Here is an 18,929-nt window from a genome sequence, read left to right on the forward strand (position 1 = left end):
CATAGATTAAAACGAAAGGATTTAACTCACTCTCAGCATTGCTTCAGTATGGGATGTTCTATTCCCAAAGTCGCATCTCCCTCTACTGGTGACTTTTTGTGCACATTATACAGTCCCAGAGGGGAAGGCTCAAGCTGTGCTGTGAGGGAGGATTGAAACTCAAACCTCCACAGTTCACAGCCATTAAGCTTCTTGTTACCATCAGCTTATAAGCAATTCATCCTCTGAAGGAGAAGGAAAACAAGACATAGGGGTGGGGGGGGAAAAAAAAGAGACTGATTGCATTTAAGAATTTAAATCATTTTATTGCTTTACCTGCCATTAGGACAATCTATAACAAAAGGAATATAATATATTAGCACATACAGTAAATCAGACTTAGATAGTCAGGTAACAATACAAAAATGGTCCTCTGGTTGACTATAGCTTTCTAGGGCAATAGACTTTATAAATTCGCTATAGGTGGACTAGCAAAAATTACTTCTAAAGCCCCAAATGTTAGCTAAGGCAAAACTATGCCAATTGTGGTTTCAAACATATTTCAATTGCACACAAAGGTAAAGCTATAACTGTGATTAATATTTAACTCAGACTTAGCTGGTTTATCTTAAAATCTTGTAGGTAAAACTACAAAAGGGAGTAAACAGCAAGCTAAAAAGATGCAGTAGTGAAACTTGATTAGAAAGCCTTATATAAAAAAATGTGCACTTTTGTGTGGAGCTCTAGACTAGTTTACACAGTTTTTGGTGCTTTAAAGTAACATGAACACGTAATGGAGGAAAAACCCGGATAGTCAGAACTGAAGAAAACAGCTTTACAAAAAATAATAATAATAATAATTAAAAAATAAAAGTAGCATTTGCTTACTCCTTAAGGACTCCGGCAGTAGCAGTCTTCTCAATTTCTGGTGAAGACAGAACTCAAACCACAGGCATTTAAATCCCCACCACTGGGATTTCAGGTTGTAAAAGCCCGATACCCTCAGAATTACTTTGCATCAATTAACAGGCTCTTCTCAACACGCCTGGGAGAAAAAGCCTGTTGGATTTGAATCCGTATCATCTCAGAAAGGAAATTAAACGAGGGCTCCATCTTGAGAAGCAGTTGCCCCATAAACGCAAAACCGCTTGCTGTCACTCCCAAATACAAACCTACACTACTGGATATAAATTACAGTTTAAAGGAAACCTTAAAAACTGCCTACCATTATTGAACCGTGGAATTCAGTATAAACCTCTGGGAAGTATTGGTGCACACAGAACGATGCAACACAAAGCTGGAAAATACTGAAATACGTTTAAGACTCCGCAACATATTGAACTCGAGAGGGAAAAAAGGGAGTATGAAATGCTTTGTGTCAATTGGGTAAGTATGGAAAGAGCATAAGCCTTCTGTATTTCATCTAGATTCCTAATTATCCTTCTTTGTAATTATGAATTGATTTAAAAACAAGCATACTTAAAACAAGTGAGTGTTGCAGGAAAGTTAAAAAGTTAAAGCAAGGCATGTTTTTTTGCCTCGCTGTCTCCACTAAGCATAATGGCATCTGTATAGGCCAGCACCCTGCAACTAATGCTGCCATCAATACTCAGTTAAATTGCCCTGTTAACAAAAGGACACGAACTGATGGCCATTAAAAAAGAATAAGTCAACTGAGGAATACAAAGCAAGCAAAGGAAATAAAAGGTTTGCTTCCAATTTCTGCACCAGTGGAGTACCTGTGCATGACTAACAGCTGGGCGGCTGCACCATCCCTATGTCCGTGTACTTGAGCCCATAGTTAGGCATTGAATGTAACATTTGGTTCTTGCCACTTTGAACAGCAAGTTCAGGGCAAATCTATCACTGACTAAAGAACAAGGAAAGAATCAGTTGCGGCAAATCAGCAAATTAAGTAACAACTGCAGTAGTTCACCAGAACTATTAACCTTGAAAGCTTTGATTTACACTTGACAAGAACATAAGCAACCTTAAACCAGCAAACACAGGAACAATTATACTGTTAAATTCCAACTGTGGCTTTCTTTGCAGCCAATGCCTCACAATTGAACCCAGGATTACAGTACCCAGAAAACAATAAAGAAAACCCCAAGCCCCAAGAAGCTCAGTTACAATGGGCAATCCTCATTTGGAAAGAAATACAGCAGGTTAGGACTACAGCCTTAAAATCTGTCCAATGATTTGAGAAATACCTTGAAATTCCCGCTACACCCTGTTACACCTCCTTACTCTATGGCAATTGGCACAGTGCCTGGAGATCTCTCCTTCAGTAAAGCAAGGCTGCGTTTGCTGTATTTGCCCGAGTTGGACACAGCTGCACAGAGAGAAGCTGTAACAGCAAACATCTCCATAGAACTTTTTCTATGTATTTAATGGGACAGAGAGCACTGAACTAATATGCTCTAAATTAAAAATAGTACTATGAAAAGCTTTTTTTGTTTTGTTTTTTAAACAGACAGGAAGCTGCAAATGCCAGTGGCCATATGGCTCTGCACAAGGGTAATAAAGCAGTCTGCGTTCGTGAAGCATGTTGCTGAGAAGGAGGAAGGCTTCAGACAGACAGCGATACAAAACTGTTGTACTGCTGGATGTTTCGCTTGAGAATATCTGAGCACGGACCCAGGACACGTTCAAATCGGGGTCGATCAAGCTTTACACATTTCAACAGGCCACGAGCAACAACTGTGGCAGCACGGGGACGGTTCATCAACAGAGCTATTTCACCTAGAGCAACAGGAGAATGGGAACAGCATTACAAATCAAGGTGCAAAGAGTCATACATTCCCCTGCTGTATTCCAAACTGCTGCAGGAATTGAACCAAAGTTAACTCAGGTCTTAATATTGATCAGAGTGAGTGTTTACACAGCTACATTACAAGCAATTGTGAAGCCAGCATAGAAAAGGAAAATACCCCTATATGCTAATCTTTCTTTTAAGAGAGTAGGTTCTAAAGGGAGACATAAAGCCTAAGGGACAGCTCTGCAGCACCTGAACACAACAATGATAACATGCAGCGTAGTAGTATGAAATCCAAGGATATACATATCAAGGGTAAGACTGGAAGAGACCAATGTTTGACATAGGTAGAACAAACAGCCTAGCACCAGTTACTGAGCTAAGCAAACCTCTGGTCAGACTGAACACTACCAGGGCGCTCCTGAGCACAGCCCCCCTTCAGGCCTTGAAACAGAGTATTTGTTGATTACATCATCCACAAAGCTGAAACACTGAACAGATAACTAGACAACTTCTGCAAGAGGACAGCTCAAAAAAAAAAAAAGTAATGAAAGGACATTATCTTAAACCTGAAGGGAAAAAAAGATGAGACTTTTTGTTTTCTGAAAGAAGGAAGTGTTTAAATATTAAATAGTTGGTTCTCAAAAGCTTTGAGGGGGTGGAAAAAGATTAATTCTCTTTTGAAGAAGCTTTGTTTGAGAGCTTCAAGGCACTGTTCTTCTGAACCTAAAATGAGGCAGTCAGGAATATCCTGTTATACGCTGTTATATTATAATCCAAGAATGCCCTGTGAGCAAACATGTCCAATCCTTACCTGTGACCAAATAAATCAGTGTGCACTAGGAACTTAGATTTCTTTTTCCTGCTAGCACACATAGGCTTTTTCAAGCCAAAGCAACTTCATCACCACAGGTTAGACGCTGACAGTAGTATATGGCACCACTGTTGTCACTACAGAACTTACCAAAATAATCAGAAGGTGCCAGTCTACCCACTTCAACAAATTCTTCATTTTCTGATCGACGCTGTAACACTGCAGCTGTGCCCTTTAATTAACCACAGCAATTAAACAATTAGAATTTCTGCTATCACTTAAATTACCAAATTCCAGAATCAGTTGCTTTGCAGAAATAACTTATGTCAGTCTTTAAAAATCGCTTTTCAGTTCATGCATAGTTCACCAGACTGCTCTATAAGAACAACTGGCCTTACTTCTTCTTTAAGTTTAAAACATCCTGGCTGTTTACTTTCCACAGCATCAATCTCTTCCCATTTTTCTTACACCAATATTACAGTACAGTTTGCAAAAAGAGATAACAATACCACTATAGCAGGATATTACTATGTGTATCTATATATTACTATTTAGTAATGTGTGTCTTTACTCTCCTGAACAGAATGAACTGGTTTAAGTCAGAAACATTATTTTTTCCTGGAATTACCATTTATAAAAATAGCAAAACTAAATATAAGCTGCTACGTGTCCAGCAAGATTATATCTCATGAGGAATTCTCTAAAAGTACATTCCAACATTTCATTTTTCTCTCAGCATCTATTTAAGGGCAGAATAAACAACACTGAAAACATAGACAAACTTATGAGGCTTTGATTTTAGTCCTACTTACCTCCAAGATAATGAAGAACTCATCCCCTGGCTCTCCCTGGACCACAATCTTTTGCCCATCCTCAAACTGTACCGGTTCTAATGCATCAGCTACAGTAAGGCGCTCCCACTTGTCCAGAGATTCTATGAAGTTAAGAGTTCATTAATAGGTTGTCTTTTTGAGGTACAAACCACACTCTTTCCTCTATCCTTATAGGCAGAACAACATATTTACAGCTGCAGTTGGGCACTGCATATCAAGACTTTAATTACAATTATTTTTGAATGATGCAGAAAAGCAACACAGACGTTGCAGTCCATTTAACACATTACCACAATAGCCTGACGTGTAATCATAATAGTGCTGAGTAACAGCTTAATTGTAATACGGCAATTTATTCCCCTTTGGAACAACATCTTTGTACTTACCCAATATAGACACCTTACTGAGGAATTCCTCATACATCTTTCTCTTTCTCAAAGTACTTCCCTATGGAAAAAGAAATAAAAAGCACACAATGAAACAACAACAAATAACTGCAGGTTAGCAGACAGCTACTTGCGTCACTGAAACCACACACCAGTTAGACAAATACTTGCCATCAAAATCCTTCTGTAGCTATCTCTGTCAATGCCCCACAACTTCACGTTTGTCTTCGCTTTGACAGTTGCTGCACGGGGAGTTCCATATATAAGGGCAAGCTCTCCAAAGCTTCCACCTTCACCAACACTGGTTGCCCACTCATTGTTCACATAAACCTGAAAGCCAAAGCCCACAGTGTTTGTAAGGCTGGTCAAAGATATGCGACGCTCCCACTACCCCGCATTTCCTTTATAAGATAGGGAAATTCTTTCATCTACATAGTCAAAGTGATCATTTCAGGATTTCATTTACGCTTCACACCCAAGCCCAAACTCCATCACAAGTTTTATTTCCATTGACAGTGGGTCTGCTGATCACATCATGTGCACAGAGACTAGAAATGCAGACCCCACAGACCTTTGGATAGGAAAAAAATCTTAATAAGCCTCTACGAAACACAAAGGACTTGAATGGACTTCCAAGAAGCTGTCAAAAAATTCCATAAGAAGCTATGGATTATTTGGATTAGAAAATAAGAAGGTCTGTCATTCTTAAACACTTTACCCAGACTCCAAACTTGTCAAGTATTAGTACTTAATTAACATCTGAATAATTCATTTTAAAGTTAAACACAATTCACAGCCTGTGCAGTCAGACTGAAGTATCAAAGAGCAAAATAGCTCCAAAGCAAAATTAGCTTCTACAAGTTCCAACTTCTTAAGAGAAAAGCTAATAAAGGATGTGTAAGTGAGGCCTGAGAACACCATGCAGCTCTTCTGCTAGGGACTGAATGCATCATTAATAAGCTACCAATAATGCTTACATCCATTTCTCCTTGATCAACAACGTAGAAATTATCACCTTCATCCCCTAAAAATAGGAAAAAAAAATAATTAAATACACACAAAAGATACAGTGAGGCAAACATAATTGTACAAAACCAACATCTATGCCAGCTTTGATGTGCAGAATATAATGAGGTTGACAGAGACATTCTGCACAGCTGGGAGGGGGAATATCATTTTATTTCACACTTTTTAGTCATTTGAAAGATGACATCTACTGGCATTCAGTACATCAGCCACACTTCCAAGAACGATGGAAAGGCATACTGGATCCAAAAGTTGTCCTGAAGTATTTTGCAGAGTCATTAAATCACAATCTTTCCAACAAATAACGTGTGAGGAAACACTATTATTCCCACAATTGCTTCTCTCCTTACTTCAGAGCATGAGCTGTGCTTCAGTTAATGAGACAAGAAAGGTTTGTCACACCCAGGCAGGGTTTTAACTTCCAAAGAAGCACAGTAACAAGAGCATTAGGTCAGGGCCTGCTCACCATCCCACACATTTATCAATGTAAGTAATGTCACTTGCCTTGCTGTATGACAGTCTCGCCTGCAATGTAAGTGACGGGAAACATTGCATCAAAGATGTCACTGAAAAAAAGGATACCAAAATTAGACAACTACAACACACACACAGCCACCTCATCTAGTGGAAGGTGTCCCTGCCCACAGCTGAAGGGTTGGAACCAGATGATCTTTAAAGGTCCCTTCCAATCCCAGCTATTCTGTGATACTGTGCATGCATTCATACACCTCCAACCTCAACCAACCAACTTTTCCTGTAATCTCTTTACAGTTACACTGACTGTTTGTAAACAGGCTGTGCAACTTTGTATTTTACTACACAAATGGAAAGTTAAATGCAACTTGTAACTTTTAACTTAGCATTATACTATACTTTTAAGACTTCGACAAAGATTTATTCCTACCTTCTCTCATTATCATCAAGATGGGCAAACAGCACATTCTTCTCAATAGCTTTTGCCAACGCAGCCATAGTTTTATAATCTTTTGGAATAACCTAGGATAAAAGAAAAATCAGAAAAATCAGAAAAAGACTCAATTTCTAAAGAGAATCTTCTGAACTATCCAGGACTAACAAATGACTCAAACTGCTACAGAACTCGAGTCTTTTCAGGTTCTTTTAAGCACTGTAGTTCTAAGACACAAATATAGTCAACTTCTACAGCCAGTTTATTCAGAAGGTAAATAAAACATTGATTTTATGCAACTGTAAAAACCACAATTCCATGTTAAGTCCGTAGTGTCTTTTCACAATTGCAAGTATATGTTCAACTAATTTCTCAATGAATAGCAGCAAATCTGCTCCACCTTTGGGTTAAACTTAATACTGCTGCATCTGTTAGAAGTACTCTGTGTGCATGTATTAAAAACACATATATAAATATGTGTTTATATACACACTACATCAACAGGAAAAGATCAAAACTGTAAAAATGGTTTGTCTGCAGGGCAACCCAAAGAGCTATATATGCAGGTCTGAATTTCACTGTTATCACACTACCTAACAGGCTACAGGCTTAGTGTTACTTAATATACTGGATATTAAATAGCCTCAAGTAAACTCTGATTCTATGTACAACTCTTGGCAACATTAAAGGACAAAACTTAGAGCACCTTTCTAACATAAGATGCAGCATCCTCCTCTGTATAGACTTCTGCACTGATGGCCCCACGTCTTCTTCGACCCTTGACCACAGGGTTCATAGGAGGAGGAGGAGAGATTTCATCTTCCCGTGAGTCTGAACGTGAACCAGACTTCTGTTGATTTAACAACTGTTTTGTTTCCTCCTAAACCGGAAAGAAGAGATATTTGTGTCACATAATCCAGTAAAGGAAAAAGCAGTTACATATCATATTCCAATTTAGCCTGCCAGTACAAGGGAGCTTCCTGTGTCCTATTACTCTCACATTAAGGCAAGCAGGAGATTACAGCTCGCACGATCAACTGCCTTACTGAAGTAGACAGAAAACACGCCTTTCCTAACATTCACGCCACAATGGTGTTGATTTTAACAAATTACACTAACAGTTAATTAATTTGAGAAGCACAATTTGACTCTACTTTCCACTAGCATATTCAATAAGCAATGAAAAAAAAAAACCTGCAAAGGAGAAAGCCATTTTCCCAAGAGTGCATACAGCAGTTCCTCCCCTGAGCTGCAGGGTGTTAAGCCTTTTATTCCTTTGAAGGACAGAAAAACAACTCCTTTGAAATCCCTGTTACATGAGAAGCTTTAGAAACAAGGTGAAGCCACGGACCAACTCGATGCTTGGTAACCATGGGTTATTTTAGAAGAGACATAAACTCTGCTTACAGAAAAGATGCTAAGGGCCAAACAGTACCTTCTCTCAAGCCACAGATCTGTCAGCTGTGTACAATGCTAGACATGTTCCTTATTTCCCACAGCTGCTTCCTGGGCTGTGTTGGACTAATACTGGGAAAAGCCAGCACAGTTAGAATAAAGTGAATCCTAACTACATCAATGCACAGAGATTTGATCCTTTCACATACCAGAAAATTCACCTTACTTAACTAAGATCTGTATTTTAAAAAAAGCCAACCTCACAGTTGAGTCATTTGAGCTATTATGACTCAAATGCTTTTCTCCCTGCCATAAGGAAAGAGGGTTTGGGGACATGTTTTAACAGAACAAGGAGTCATCTGTCTCCTCTGAGGGCTCCAGGCACGTAAAAGCTGGGCTTGTCCCAGTGTCCTTGATAAAGCTGTCCCTCCTGTGGCTTGGCTGCCACAATCCACTCCAGAGGTACACAGAGGTTACGTGTAACTCCACCGCTTTGAGGAAAGGGACCTCAGCTAACCATTACAGTGAGTTTACATTTGATACTTCTCAGATAACCAAAGAGCACTGATCCGTCAAATCACACCGCGCTTCCTGCTTTGTGTTCATTAACAAAATAGTGCCACATTTCCAACTGCTGGGGCAAGGAATATTTAAAGCCTTGGCACTTATTTAGAAAGCAAACATCAGCTGCTGTGACTTTTCTAGTATCACACAGGATACACAGACCCTGCAAATGCCACAGACGGAAGCACTTCAACAGCACTGAGGGAGGGAGCTGCACATCACAGTGTTGCTCTGGGATAAACCCACCAGCAGCTGCACTTGGAGAGAAAACAGAACTGGTGACTTCTGCCTGCACTGAGACTTAACACTGTTACATTAAAAACAAGCCTGTTATATGTGTATATTACATCACCAGATAGGCCTTGACCAAAAATCATAGCTGCCCCTTTCAGGTACCTTAGAATCTAACCAGAGTGAGGAAACATATTTGTTCAATTTTAGAAGCTCTTAAAATTAAAGCAAATATTGAAGAAAAGCACCTATAACCACAACACGGATTCTTATGAGGCATCCAGCCTGGCCTTGAATGCCTGCAGGGATTGGGCACCCACATGACACCAGAAATAGTCGATTTCTTCTGGTTAACTTGTATTTAATTTATATCAGCTCTCTACCACCCTTTTTCCCCCCAAAACAAGTCACTTGAAAGATATTTAAGTACACATTTATGGAGGCAGGCCAGATGATGGGAAATAGGCATAGTACTTAGACCATTATCCCCAGCTTTCTAACTTCTGTTTTGCACAAAGCCCCATACACGTGCAGAAGACCCACCTGGCAGGCTGCAATACCAATCTCTGCATTAGGTTTTCACAGCTTCAACTACAGAACGCAGCCAAGCTCAGCACCAGGTAGCAATCAGCTGTCAGTGTGCACTTGTGTTATCAGCCCTGTTTGCACAGCAAAATCAACAGAAGCCGTAGTGCACCGCAAATTGATTGTATAAATGTTATTTTATCTGAGTATAGTGATAAAATTCAAGTGAAAGCTTGCATAGCTGAAAAGAACACGTGAATTCCTATTGTAACTACTTCAGAGGCAGTAATTTGAGTGTTTCTGAGCAATAATTCAACGGTAAGTTTAAACATCTCCAATGTATGTGAGTAACATGACAGTGAATCAGCTCTGTGTGCACTGTGGAAGAGATGACTTGTCAGGAGAGAAAATAGAACCCACACTTCATTTTTAAATGATGTTCCTTCAGAAGTCAGTCTCAACCAAAGCTTAAAAAAAATACTCCGCCTCAACCTCAGTTTCATTCAGTGTAACATTTTAAAAGTAGATGGGAAAGTTGCTCTGCTTTCATAAGGATAAAACAGATGTTACTCTTGGAAAACACACGGTTTCAAACATTTCTGCTGCACTGGAGCTAAGTACCAGGTTAGAGCTGGTTAATAGCAGCAGCGCGGCTCTGTTACTTGATAGCTCTGAAGGTTCAACGCACTGCTCAAACTAAGACCAACCCATATGGCTGAACTATGAAATTACCTTGAAGAAAGACATGGCAATGTTTATATTCAATAATATAAGAAGGCTACAGTTCCACCAGCAGCTACAGCCACACGAGTTGGCACATATAACCCTGCTTCTGTTTTATGTCCCTTCGTGGCTTTGCTTACTCTTCGCTTATTCCAAGTTCTACCTCCTAACTTCAAAGAACAGTTTTCTTTGATAGTTTTTAAAGCAACATTAGCACAAGCATTGATACACCAAACCTTACAATGTATCACTATTAGAAACCCAAGAATACAAGGTGGGAAAGCTGGTACAGTAAAAGGTGGGGATGAAGGATTATTAGGAGCCTGAAAAAAGACAAAGATACAGTTTCCATGTAAGATGGGAAGCTAAAGCAGCACCTGCAAATGACTGCTGTACAAGGTCACAGCTACAGTAATTACTAACGACCTGTGCTGAGTACAGTGGTTACAGCTAATCTTTCTTCTGCATTCGCCCTTAAAAACTCATGTTTTCATTGCAGATTATTCTCTATCAGCTTAAGCTATAGTTATATTCAATTAACTGTTCAAATCAGCGTTAAATTGATTCAAATATGAGCACTGAAATGAAAACACTTTTCATTCCAAAGATCACAAGGTTTCCAACAAGAACACTGAAGAGACCTTCAGGACAAATGAGAAGAACAAAAAGCAAAACAGTAACACTCAGTTCCCAACAGAATGAAGAAACAGGCTTGTTCTCTTAGAAATCAGGAAAATAAGTGCTTCCATTTGATTTCAGCTAGGCCGGGCTAACTACCACACTGGCCTGCTGCTGTTCTATACCTGAATCTTTACAATCAATTTGCCTCAATAGAAGAAACCAAATGTGCATCACCAGCAGCTACCAGGGTCACACAGCACATTTACCAACTGACCACAGACAGGATCACGTGTCCTATCTATCAGTTTCTATGAGCAAACACTAGACTAGGATCACACGTGAATCCCAGGTGGGTAAGTGTCCTTGTCAGTTTACTTCTGTCACAACAAAGCAAGAGGTGCTCTCATACCACAAGCCACTAGCAAAAACTACAGAAAATACCATTCATCCTCCAAAAGCATCAGGCCCAGTTCCAAACAGCCAATACAAACATGGGCCAAACTGGAAGCTCAGCCATTAAATCAAGTTAAACAGTGCAAATTTTGGCTGTTCCACTCTCCTTCTCTCCCAGAAAGGAATTTTTACCTTCTCCAATCTTTCAAAGTATTCTCTGAGGAATCCCATGGGTCGCTCAGGTCTCACGGTGCACAGCTGCACAATGCAATCCTTCAGAAGCTGTTGGATGTTGTGTTTTTGGACATAAAGTTCACATTCCCGAAGACTACGTTCCTCCTCACTGCTGCTGCTGCTGGAAGTTGCCATTGCTGAAAATGAGAAAGAGAAAGTTAAAGAACTAGCAGAAAAGATGGTGCAGCCCAATATAGTCAGACACGTTATATCGCCTAAAGGAAAAATCATGCTGCATTATCATCTGACTGACATCACTGGATAAAGTCATCTTCATATCTAAGATCAGTAACAAAGCTAAAGTGTGAAAGAAGAAACTATGAGGAGGGGAGGAACAGAGCAAACAAAAAAAAAAAGAAAAAATAAAACAAATGATGCACACTGCAATTGCTCACAGCCTGCTGTACGATGCCCAGTCTGTCCCCAAGCAGCAGTTGCCCCCCCCCAGCCGAGTCCCCCAGTTTTTATTGCTGAGTACGACAACACGTGGTACAGAACCATTTCAACCAGGTGGGGCAGCTGTTCTGGTTCTGTCCCATCCCAGCCCCTTAGTGGCTTGGCAGTGCAAGAAGCTGAAACAGCCTTTGCTTAGTGTAAGCACTGCTCAGTAATGGCTGTAACACTGGTGTGCTATCAGTACTGCTCTCCTCACAAACCCAAGACATAGCACCTTATCAGCTACTGTGAAGATTAGTGTTATCACACTTAAAACCAGGGGTCAGGTGGTGATGAACAGGAGATTGGTGGGTGGAAACCAGGAATCTGAGACACAAACACTGCAAGTATCCAGAAGTGAGATGTGCTAAGGTCAAATCAAAGCCAGCTCAACAAATGCCCATCAATGACAACTGGGGAATTAGAAGCATTTCTCTTATAGAAGCTCCTTAGTTTAAATCATTCCACACTTCATAACTACCTCCGTGAATACACCTCCATCCCCAAAAATATTTCTTCAGCTGTGGATTATCAGGAGGGGACCCTTAAACAGACCCATCACACTGTCAGGCTTTAAAGAGATTTTGAAATCACAGAGCAAACCACAAGACTCTGAAAAAATACCATTAAGTCTATTCTTTTTTATACTTCACGTTATAAAATTATGTTAATACATTTATTCATTTATGCATATGTTTATAAAATCAATTTTGAGTCTTTTTTTTCCCATAAGACAGTTAAAGAAAGAGGAAATGATTTCTCAGGGCATTTTTGATGACATATAAAGAAAGTTACCTGGCACAGAGACAGCGGCAACAGCTTAGGACTGTTCAGTGAGAAGTGTTGATCTCAGGATCAGCTTTAGAAAGAGAAGAGAGAAAGAAAAGGATTCAGATGAAGCAATATTGAAATGTCATGTCACTGAGCTGCCACATCGTGCTTTACAGGCAGCAGATAACACGTGATATAACACTGTACCCAATGGAATCGTCCTGCCAGGCATTACAGGAGGCACAGAGCTAACACAGAGCTGCAAACGTTACAGCCAACCCCGGGCAGACACATTACACGCCGCATAGACATTAAGTACAGACTCGAAACGTCTAAAGGAGCGTTTCCCTTCTCCTAATGCTCCTTTTGCTTTGATAACAGCGTGGTGAAGGTCAGCGCTAATAATGAACCCCAGGGAAACAAGGACCGCAATGGGAATGGGGGGGAGGGGACGGCCTTTAGGTGCTCATAGAGCCCGATAGCCACCCCATCCCCAGGCCCCACCCCGCAGCTTTCGTTTCTATTGCCTGAACCCGCAAGGCCACAACGCAGCCTCTCAACTCGAGGCCTACAACCTTAAGGCCTACAGCCTTAGGGCCTACAAGCCTTGGGGCCCAGTCAGGCTCCGGTACCGGCCCCGGCGCTGCTCCCCCGCAGCCAGGCCCACCCTAAAGGCCTCGAGCTTCCCGTTCAGCCCCACCACACAGCGGCCATTCCCGGTTGTTGTTCCTCACAGGCCGCACCCAGCGCTCACCTGGAGCGGCCGCCTCCCTCGGGCCCTCAGCGCCCACTGCCCCGCCTCGGCCTCAGCGACAGCAACGGCGGCAGCTCCCACCGGAAATGGACGGGTTGGACCAATCAGAGAGCGGCGTGACGTCAATGAGCCTCGCTCTCACCCGGAGCCGTCGTCGAGGTAACCTTAAAGGGACCGCAGCGCTCTTTAGTACTCTCGGTGATGCGGTGTTGGCTGAGTGATGCTGCGCCTTTAAGACGCGCTGCTAATGGGGGGGAGGTCTGTGTTAATATGGGGCGGCCTGGGGTTGGGTCTGGGTACCCCATGCAAGCTGTTAAATACTGAATGTATCCCAATGTGAATGGTGAGGGCCCGATAATGCTTATGGAGCGCTGTTGGGACAAGCCTTGGTGCCTTGTCCCAGCTGGAACAAAGCTCTGTGTGTGTGTATGTATGTAAAACCTGTTCTACAGCATCAGGAAAACAAGTTTGTTGTATGGCTTCATCTTGATGCAACCCTCTGCTGAGCAGGAGTTCATATGGCAATGCAACGGTGTAATAAAGGGAGCAAAACAGGCTTTAAAAGGAGCCTTGTAGTGCTAACATGAGGTTTCTCTCATTAATTGTGTGCAAATCCTTCGCTGTGAGAGCACAGAACTACACTGCTAAGTGAAATCATGCTCTCATAAGCATAGATTTGTATGTATTCATGTGTTAAAAAGAAAGGAATGACAAACAAAAGGCTTTGCCGTTGAGTCTGGTCTGGATTGCAGTGAAACCCTGGTGTTAAGTGTCTAATTAAATAATGAGTATTCTGGAGTAAATAACTTGCATTACCATCAGCGCTTGTTCCCACAGCTTTCAGTTCACACTTTCATGCATTAAGAGTTTCTCATGAGACAATTGTGTGAGGCTGTGGCTGCTGAAGAGCAGAGAAGAGCTGCCCAGACTGCTAAGGGAGTGATGGAGCCAGCAAACCATGGGGGAAACTTAGGCTACATTCATCCTTGGTTGGCATTCACAGGAGTCAGTAGTTATGTCAAACCTACATGTGGCTTCAAACAGTAGTTACTATCACTTTCCATGCTCTTCCAAGGCAAGAGTTGGAGGACAGACATTGTGGATGTGAGGGAATCCATGGCCTGAAACATACAAAGATATTGAAGGCCTTGTGAATTTAGAGGAGCTGGTTACCCAGTACCTTGGAGAACCTGGAGCTGTATGACCGCTCCTTTGCTCTTTGGTTCATGCAGTCACCCACTTCTGCTTCGTCTTCATAACAAGGGTGTCAGCAGCACAATTATCATGATTAAAACCAGCAGCCCTCTGCAAGGCCACCGCAGTTCCTTCACTGACGGAGCGAGAGTGGCACATCATCATTCCTAACCATGTTGTTTACCTCCATTTTGCATTAAGTCATGTAGGATACATATTCCTGGTCTCATAAAAGACCAATACATTTGTCGGTCTGACAGTGGGGCAGTGAGGCTGAGGAAGAGAAGATAAGCCACAGTGAGAAATAAGGGCACCCCATCTCCCAGATCTACGTGTTAAATCACGTAAGTGTTGTAAATGTGTCATCCTTAATATACAAGCTGGATCCAAAGAAGCACAGCCCAAAGTGCAGCACTTGGTCCCAATGTGCTGTGTTTGCCATGCAGTCTGAGCTTCTGGATGAGTAAGTAAATCTGGTATCAACATCTGTATCTTTGCCACACGAAAGAGAAATAATTCAGGTCATAAAAGAACAGAACAAGGAATTACTGTGATCAAAATCCATGCCATAGGACAGCTACCACCTGAGCTTCCTGCTCTAGCCCTGTCATATCCTGTGCTGTGGGATAAAAACCTCCAGGACCCTGGAAGATGGTGCATGGAACCCTTCTTTGGTCCTGCCACACATCAACCGGGCAGACAGCTGTGTGAAGTGGTCCCCATTGCAAAACAAGTTTGCTCTGAGCAGCAGTTCTCAAATCATTTCCATATGTTACTTTGAAGAAGAAAATGACTGGTAAGTCTCAAAACACAGTAAGCAAGAGCCAAGGGGGAAAAAAAATGCCCTGAAGTGCCCAGATCTTAAAGATAGGCCAGTCAGGGAATCTGTTTCCATCTGCAAGACGTGCCTGCTACAGCACAGCCCATGGCACACTCAGCATGGTTCCAGCTGGAAGGCTTCCAGCACCCAAGAGGCAATGCTGGGAACGTCTTACCTCCTGAGTAAATGCTGAGCAGCTCAGTAGCACGAGGGAGACAATAGAGCTGGGATGGCATGATTGATTAGCTGAGGTGTGTCACATAGAGCCTGTTGAAGGATGAGCTCAATTACACTGAAAAAGCTGTGAAACCTCGATTAAATTCTAACATAATTGTGTCCTACCAATCACTCAACCGTTTTCAACTTGAGCTTCACTTCCCTGAACTATGGAGTTGCATCTAGAAGGGGAATTAAACTGCACCTTAACAATGGGGCAGGAATTCCTAGATTAACTCATTAAGGCACATCCTGACAGCATTTACTGGAATCTCCTTGCCTGGGTGACTGAAGGACTTCAGGGACCCTCAGCTGTGAGCAAAGATTGGGATAAAAGAAGTGGGAAACAGAGTCAGCTCAGAGCGCTGTGCTGCCTCATGAGAACTGGGAGATAAAAAACCAGACTGAAACGATGCAAAAAAAAAAGAGCTTGCGAGGGTCAGTCCTCCAGGGAGCAGGAAGGAGATGGGAAAGAGCTGCAACAGTTTGTACGCAATCCTTTCAGTTGTATTGTTAACTTTCTACAACATCTGGGCACCTTCAGTAGTTCATGAACTGCCCAAGCAGCTGGCAATTGTGATTCCCATCTCGGACGGTCTCTCTGACGCACACTGAATCAAAGAGCAATAAGATATATAATAGTGTGTGGCTGCAGTTGACTTCTTTTCCGGGAATGCACGTCAAACAGTAACCCCCTGTTTGTTTTGCAGCAGAATGCAAATAGTTCTGTTAAGACGAAGCCTCAGATCCTTTGCTTCTGATGTATAAGCTGTCTGGGGCAGCTCCCTCTAGGAGCATCGTCTGCAACACTGTTCTGTTGCAATCTAAATACACACCAAAACAGCCTCTTACTGAAGGGCTTTTCTCTGAAAGCAGGTGGCAAAGCAAACACATTGTGCTGTCAGTCACATCCACTATTCTTGGTCTGGACTGACATCTGAACAATGCCTGGACTGACATCTAACAAACCAGCTACAGAGCCGAGCAACTGCTGATGTAAGTTTGTGCCTCCCCCCTCTGCCCTACACGCTGCTCCTTCCCCACAAGATAAAAGTTTCCCAGATGGACAGAACCCACTTTAAAAACAACTGGGCTTTGAAATGTCAGCAAAGTCTCGCTTGGCATGTGCTGTGTGCCCCAGTGATGTGAGAGAGCCTCCTTGGTGGTTTTTAACTGTAGCCCTTCAATCTAAAGCAATGCGATGCACTGTAGCAACAAAACATCTCACATGCACCTGGCAGCCACACTCGCAGTGGGTGACCCCTTCCCAGCTCAGTGTGATATCACAACATCAAGCAAAGGATTTGAACCAGTGAAGGAGAGAAAAAACATGTAACTGTCCTGACATTAAACTCATCAAGGCAACAGGAGAATGCAAGGCATACTTTCCACATTCATACATGCAAGGACTTATTAGCAGGACTGCTTGATTCTGTGAAGTTGGTGTCTTTTCCTTAATACTAAAAGCTAAGTGGAGGTGCAGGTAGATTGGTAGATAATCCAAACATTAAGCAAATGCTGTTCTCTTCATTTAACAGACACGCATTGTTGCGTGCTGACATGTGCCCAGCATGAACAAGTGCGCAGTTGGACACGGGGCACCAGATGGCAGCATTCATTGCCTGCAGATCGCAGAGCAGCCCAGGCTGCTGCTTCTCTGCTACACAGCTCATGCTGAGGACACTTCTGAAGGCTGCACTGCAATCTCTTCTTCCTCCTTTGCCTTAATGATCGTGGTACCACTGGCTGATTACCTAGTGCAAAGCAGAAGTGTATGTGCCACCTCTCCCCACTCCTTTCCCAGGCAAAAGATGGTTTCTTGCTATGTTTCCCCTCCAGAAACTCATCCATTCCCTGTTCCCTTCTGCCTGTTCCTTCTCTCCTGCTCTAAACAATCTGTGGACTTCTGGTTATCACGAATACCACTGAGATACTCAGCAAGTTTAGCCCCTGCCGAGATCTCTTTAGTGCAGCACATTGCACACAAAGAGCAGGCATACCATCAGTAGCTGGCTTTTGTCTGGCTGGTAGAGGAGAGCTTGGCTGGAATTAAAACACTAAGCCAGGGGACAGCCTGAAAATACCAAAGGTACCAAACCCTCCTCGTGTCAAATGGTAACTGCAGCCTCCTTCTAAAGCTGTGCTTTAAAAACCAAAGATGAGCTGTTTTTTCACATTTGAGATATGAGAGAAGCCAGAGAAGCAGCTCGTCACAGCCACCACCACTGCTGAGGGTCAAAAACACCCACTCCAAAGGCCAGCAGAGATTTTTGCACCGAGGATAAGAGCAGTTTCTCTCCCAGCCCTGCAGATTAAATAGCCATTGAAGGCAGCTAGCTGAAAGGAAGATTGACCAACGTGGTTGCATCAGTCAAGCTGCAAAACTAATGGCATTGCCCAAGTCTCAGATTCTTCTGTGGCTCTGCTTTATCTAAGCTTCATTTTAAAACCAGCTCATGGTAGTTTGCCCTATTACCCAAACATCCAACTACATCAATTGCTCAGAAACTGGTTTAGAAGCACAAAGCACCAACTCCCTGTTTAACTTCTTCCTAATCCCCAACCCTGCTTTCGCTTTGACATCACTATTTCAAAATCAAACTCCACTGAACCCACAGGGACGGTCTCAGGGCATTCAAAAACAGCTTTTCTGTTTCATTTGTAGCTTTTATTAGTGCTCCCCACTAGGGCCCTATGAACAGGAGATGGTTGGTGTTTTTTTTCCCCCAAAAACATTATAAATTTTAAACCATTCCCCTGCTGGCTTTACAGTGCAGTTAAGCTCTATGGCCTAGGGACGGTCTGCTGTCAGCCTCACTACAAACTAATGCAGCTTCAAAGCTGTTTGTTTTCATACTCCTTCCTGAAATCAATCATCTTCACAGTTGCAGGTCTTAAATTCCAAAACAGGGGAATATGACAAACACTTAAAGGCCCCTGTGATGCAATGGGGGATTAATCCAGGCAGATGTATGTGTCCACATGGAATCTGCCTCATTTGGATGGTATTGCACGTAGATCTTTTTTTCCAGAAGTCCTGTGGTGTGCACCAAGTGATCTAGGGCCAATGACTTCAGCACTCACATGAGGATTACTCATCTAATTAGGGGGTTTGCAGGCTCTGCCCCTGTGTTTCTGTGCACTGTTAATGTCATCGTACTGACTTCTAGAACATTTGTCACTTAGAGACTGGCTTTAGTTTTTATTTGTGTGTGTATGTGTGTGTGTGCTTTTGCTGGTGGATTTGACCTAACAAGGCAGCATCAGTCACCTGAATAAAGCTGTTATCACTGCATGAACGCAGTAAGTTTAGACTAAAGATCTCGAGAAGATCTAAAAGTCAAAAGAAA

General features: G+C 42.3%; 2 protein-coding genes across 6 annotated transcripts in view; both read right to left on the reverse strand.

Moving 5' to 3' along the window:
• Positions 1-284: 284 nt before the first annotated feature.
• PRKAR1A (protein kinase cAMP-dependent type I regulatory subunit alpha) lies at positions 285-13,437 on the reverse strand. Of its 2 annotated transcripts, XM_015880006.2 has the most exons (12): positions 13,350-13,437; positions 12,620-12,683; positions 11,348-11,526; positions 7,410-7,583; positions 6,701-6,792; positions 6,301-6,362; positions 5,748-5,794; positions 4,942-5,100; positions 4,771-4,831; positions 4,364-4,485; positions 3,702-3,783; positions 285-2,724 (listed from the first exon to the last, which is right to left on the reverse strand). In XM_015880006.2, the coding sequence occupies exons 3-12, from the start codon at positions 11,522-11,524 to the stop codon at positions 2,552-2,554; spliced, it is 1,149 nt and encodes a 382-aa protein (XP_015735492.1). In that variant the 5' UTR covers positions 11,525-11,526; positions 12,620-12,683; positions 13,350-13,437; the 3' UTR covers positions 285-2,551. The 2 variants fall into 2 exon arrangements, with proteins under 2 accessions (XP_015735492.1, XP_085379108.1); XM_085522982.1 differs by lacking the exon at positions 12,620-12,683.
• Positions 13,438-14,606: 1,169 nt separating this feature from the next.
• Positions 14,607-18,929, reverse strand: part of ARSG (arylsulfatase G) — a 44,543-nt gene continuing 40,220 nt past the window's right edge. For 2 of the 4 annotated variants that reach the window (XM_085522977.1, XM_085522980.1), the window contains one exon: positions 14,607-14,816. In XM_085522977.1, the coding sequence (XP_085379103.1) occupies positions 14,711-14,816 (106 nt within the window). In that variant the 3' untranslated portion in view covers positions 14,607-14,710. The remainder of the gene's footprint in view (positions 14,817-18,929) is intronic. The other 2 variants (XM_085522974.1, XM_085522979.1) reach the window with 2 other exon arrangements.

Source organism: Coturnix japonica, chromosome 23 (genome assembly GCF_054131305.1).
Source record: "Coturnix japonica strain WE chromosome 23, WE-NBRP24, whole genome shotgun sequence".
NCBI lineage: Eukaryota > Metazoa > Chordata > Aves > Galliformes > Phasianidae > Coturnix > Coturnix japonica.

Bases quoted from the DNA above. Each gene is read 5' to 3' on its own strand.
- PRKAR1A (XM_085522982.1), bottom strand. From the start codon at position 11,524: ATGGCAACTTCCAGCAGCAGCAGCAGTGAGGAGGAACGTAGTCTTCGG. The intron at 5,101-5,747 runs GTAAGCATTATT...TTTGGCTTTCAG, and splicing joins TTGATCAAGGAGAAATGGAT to GTTTATGTGAACAATGAGTG. The intron at 2,725-3,701 runs GTAAGTTCTGTA...CTGTTGCTCTAG, and splicing joins GGCACCTTCTGATTATTTTG to GTGAAATAGCTCTGTTGATG.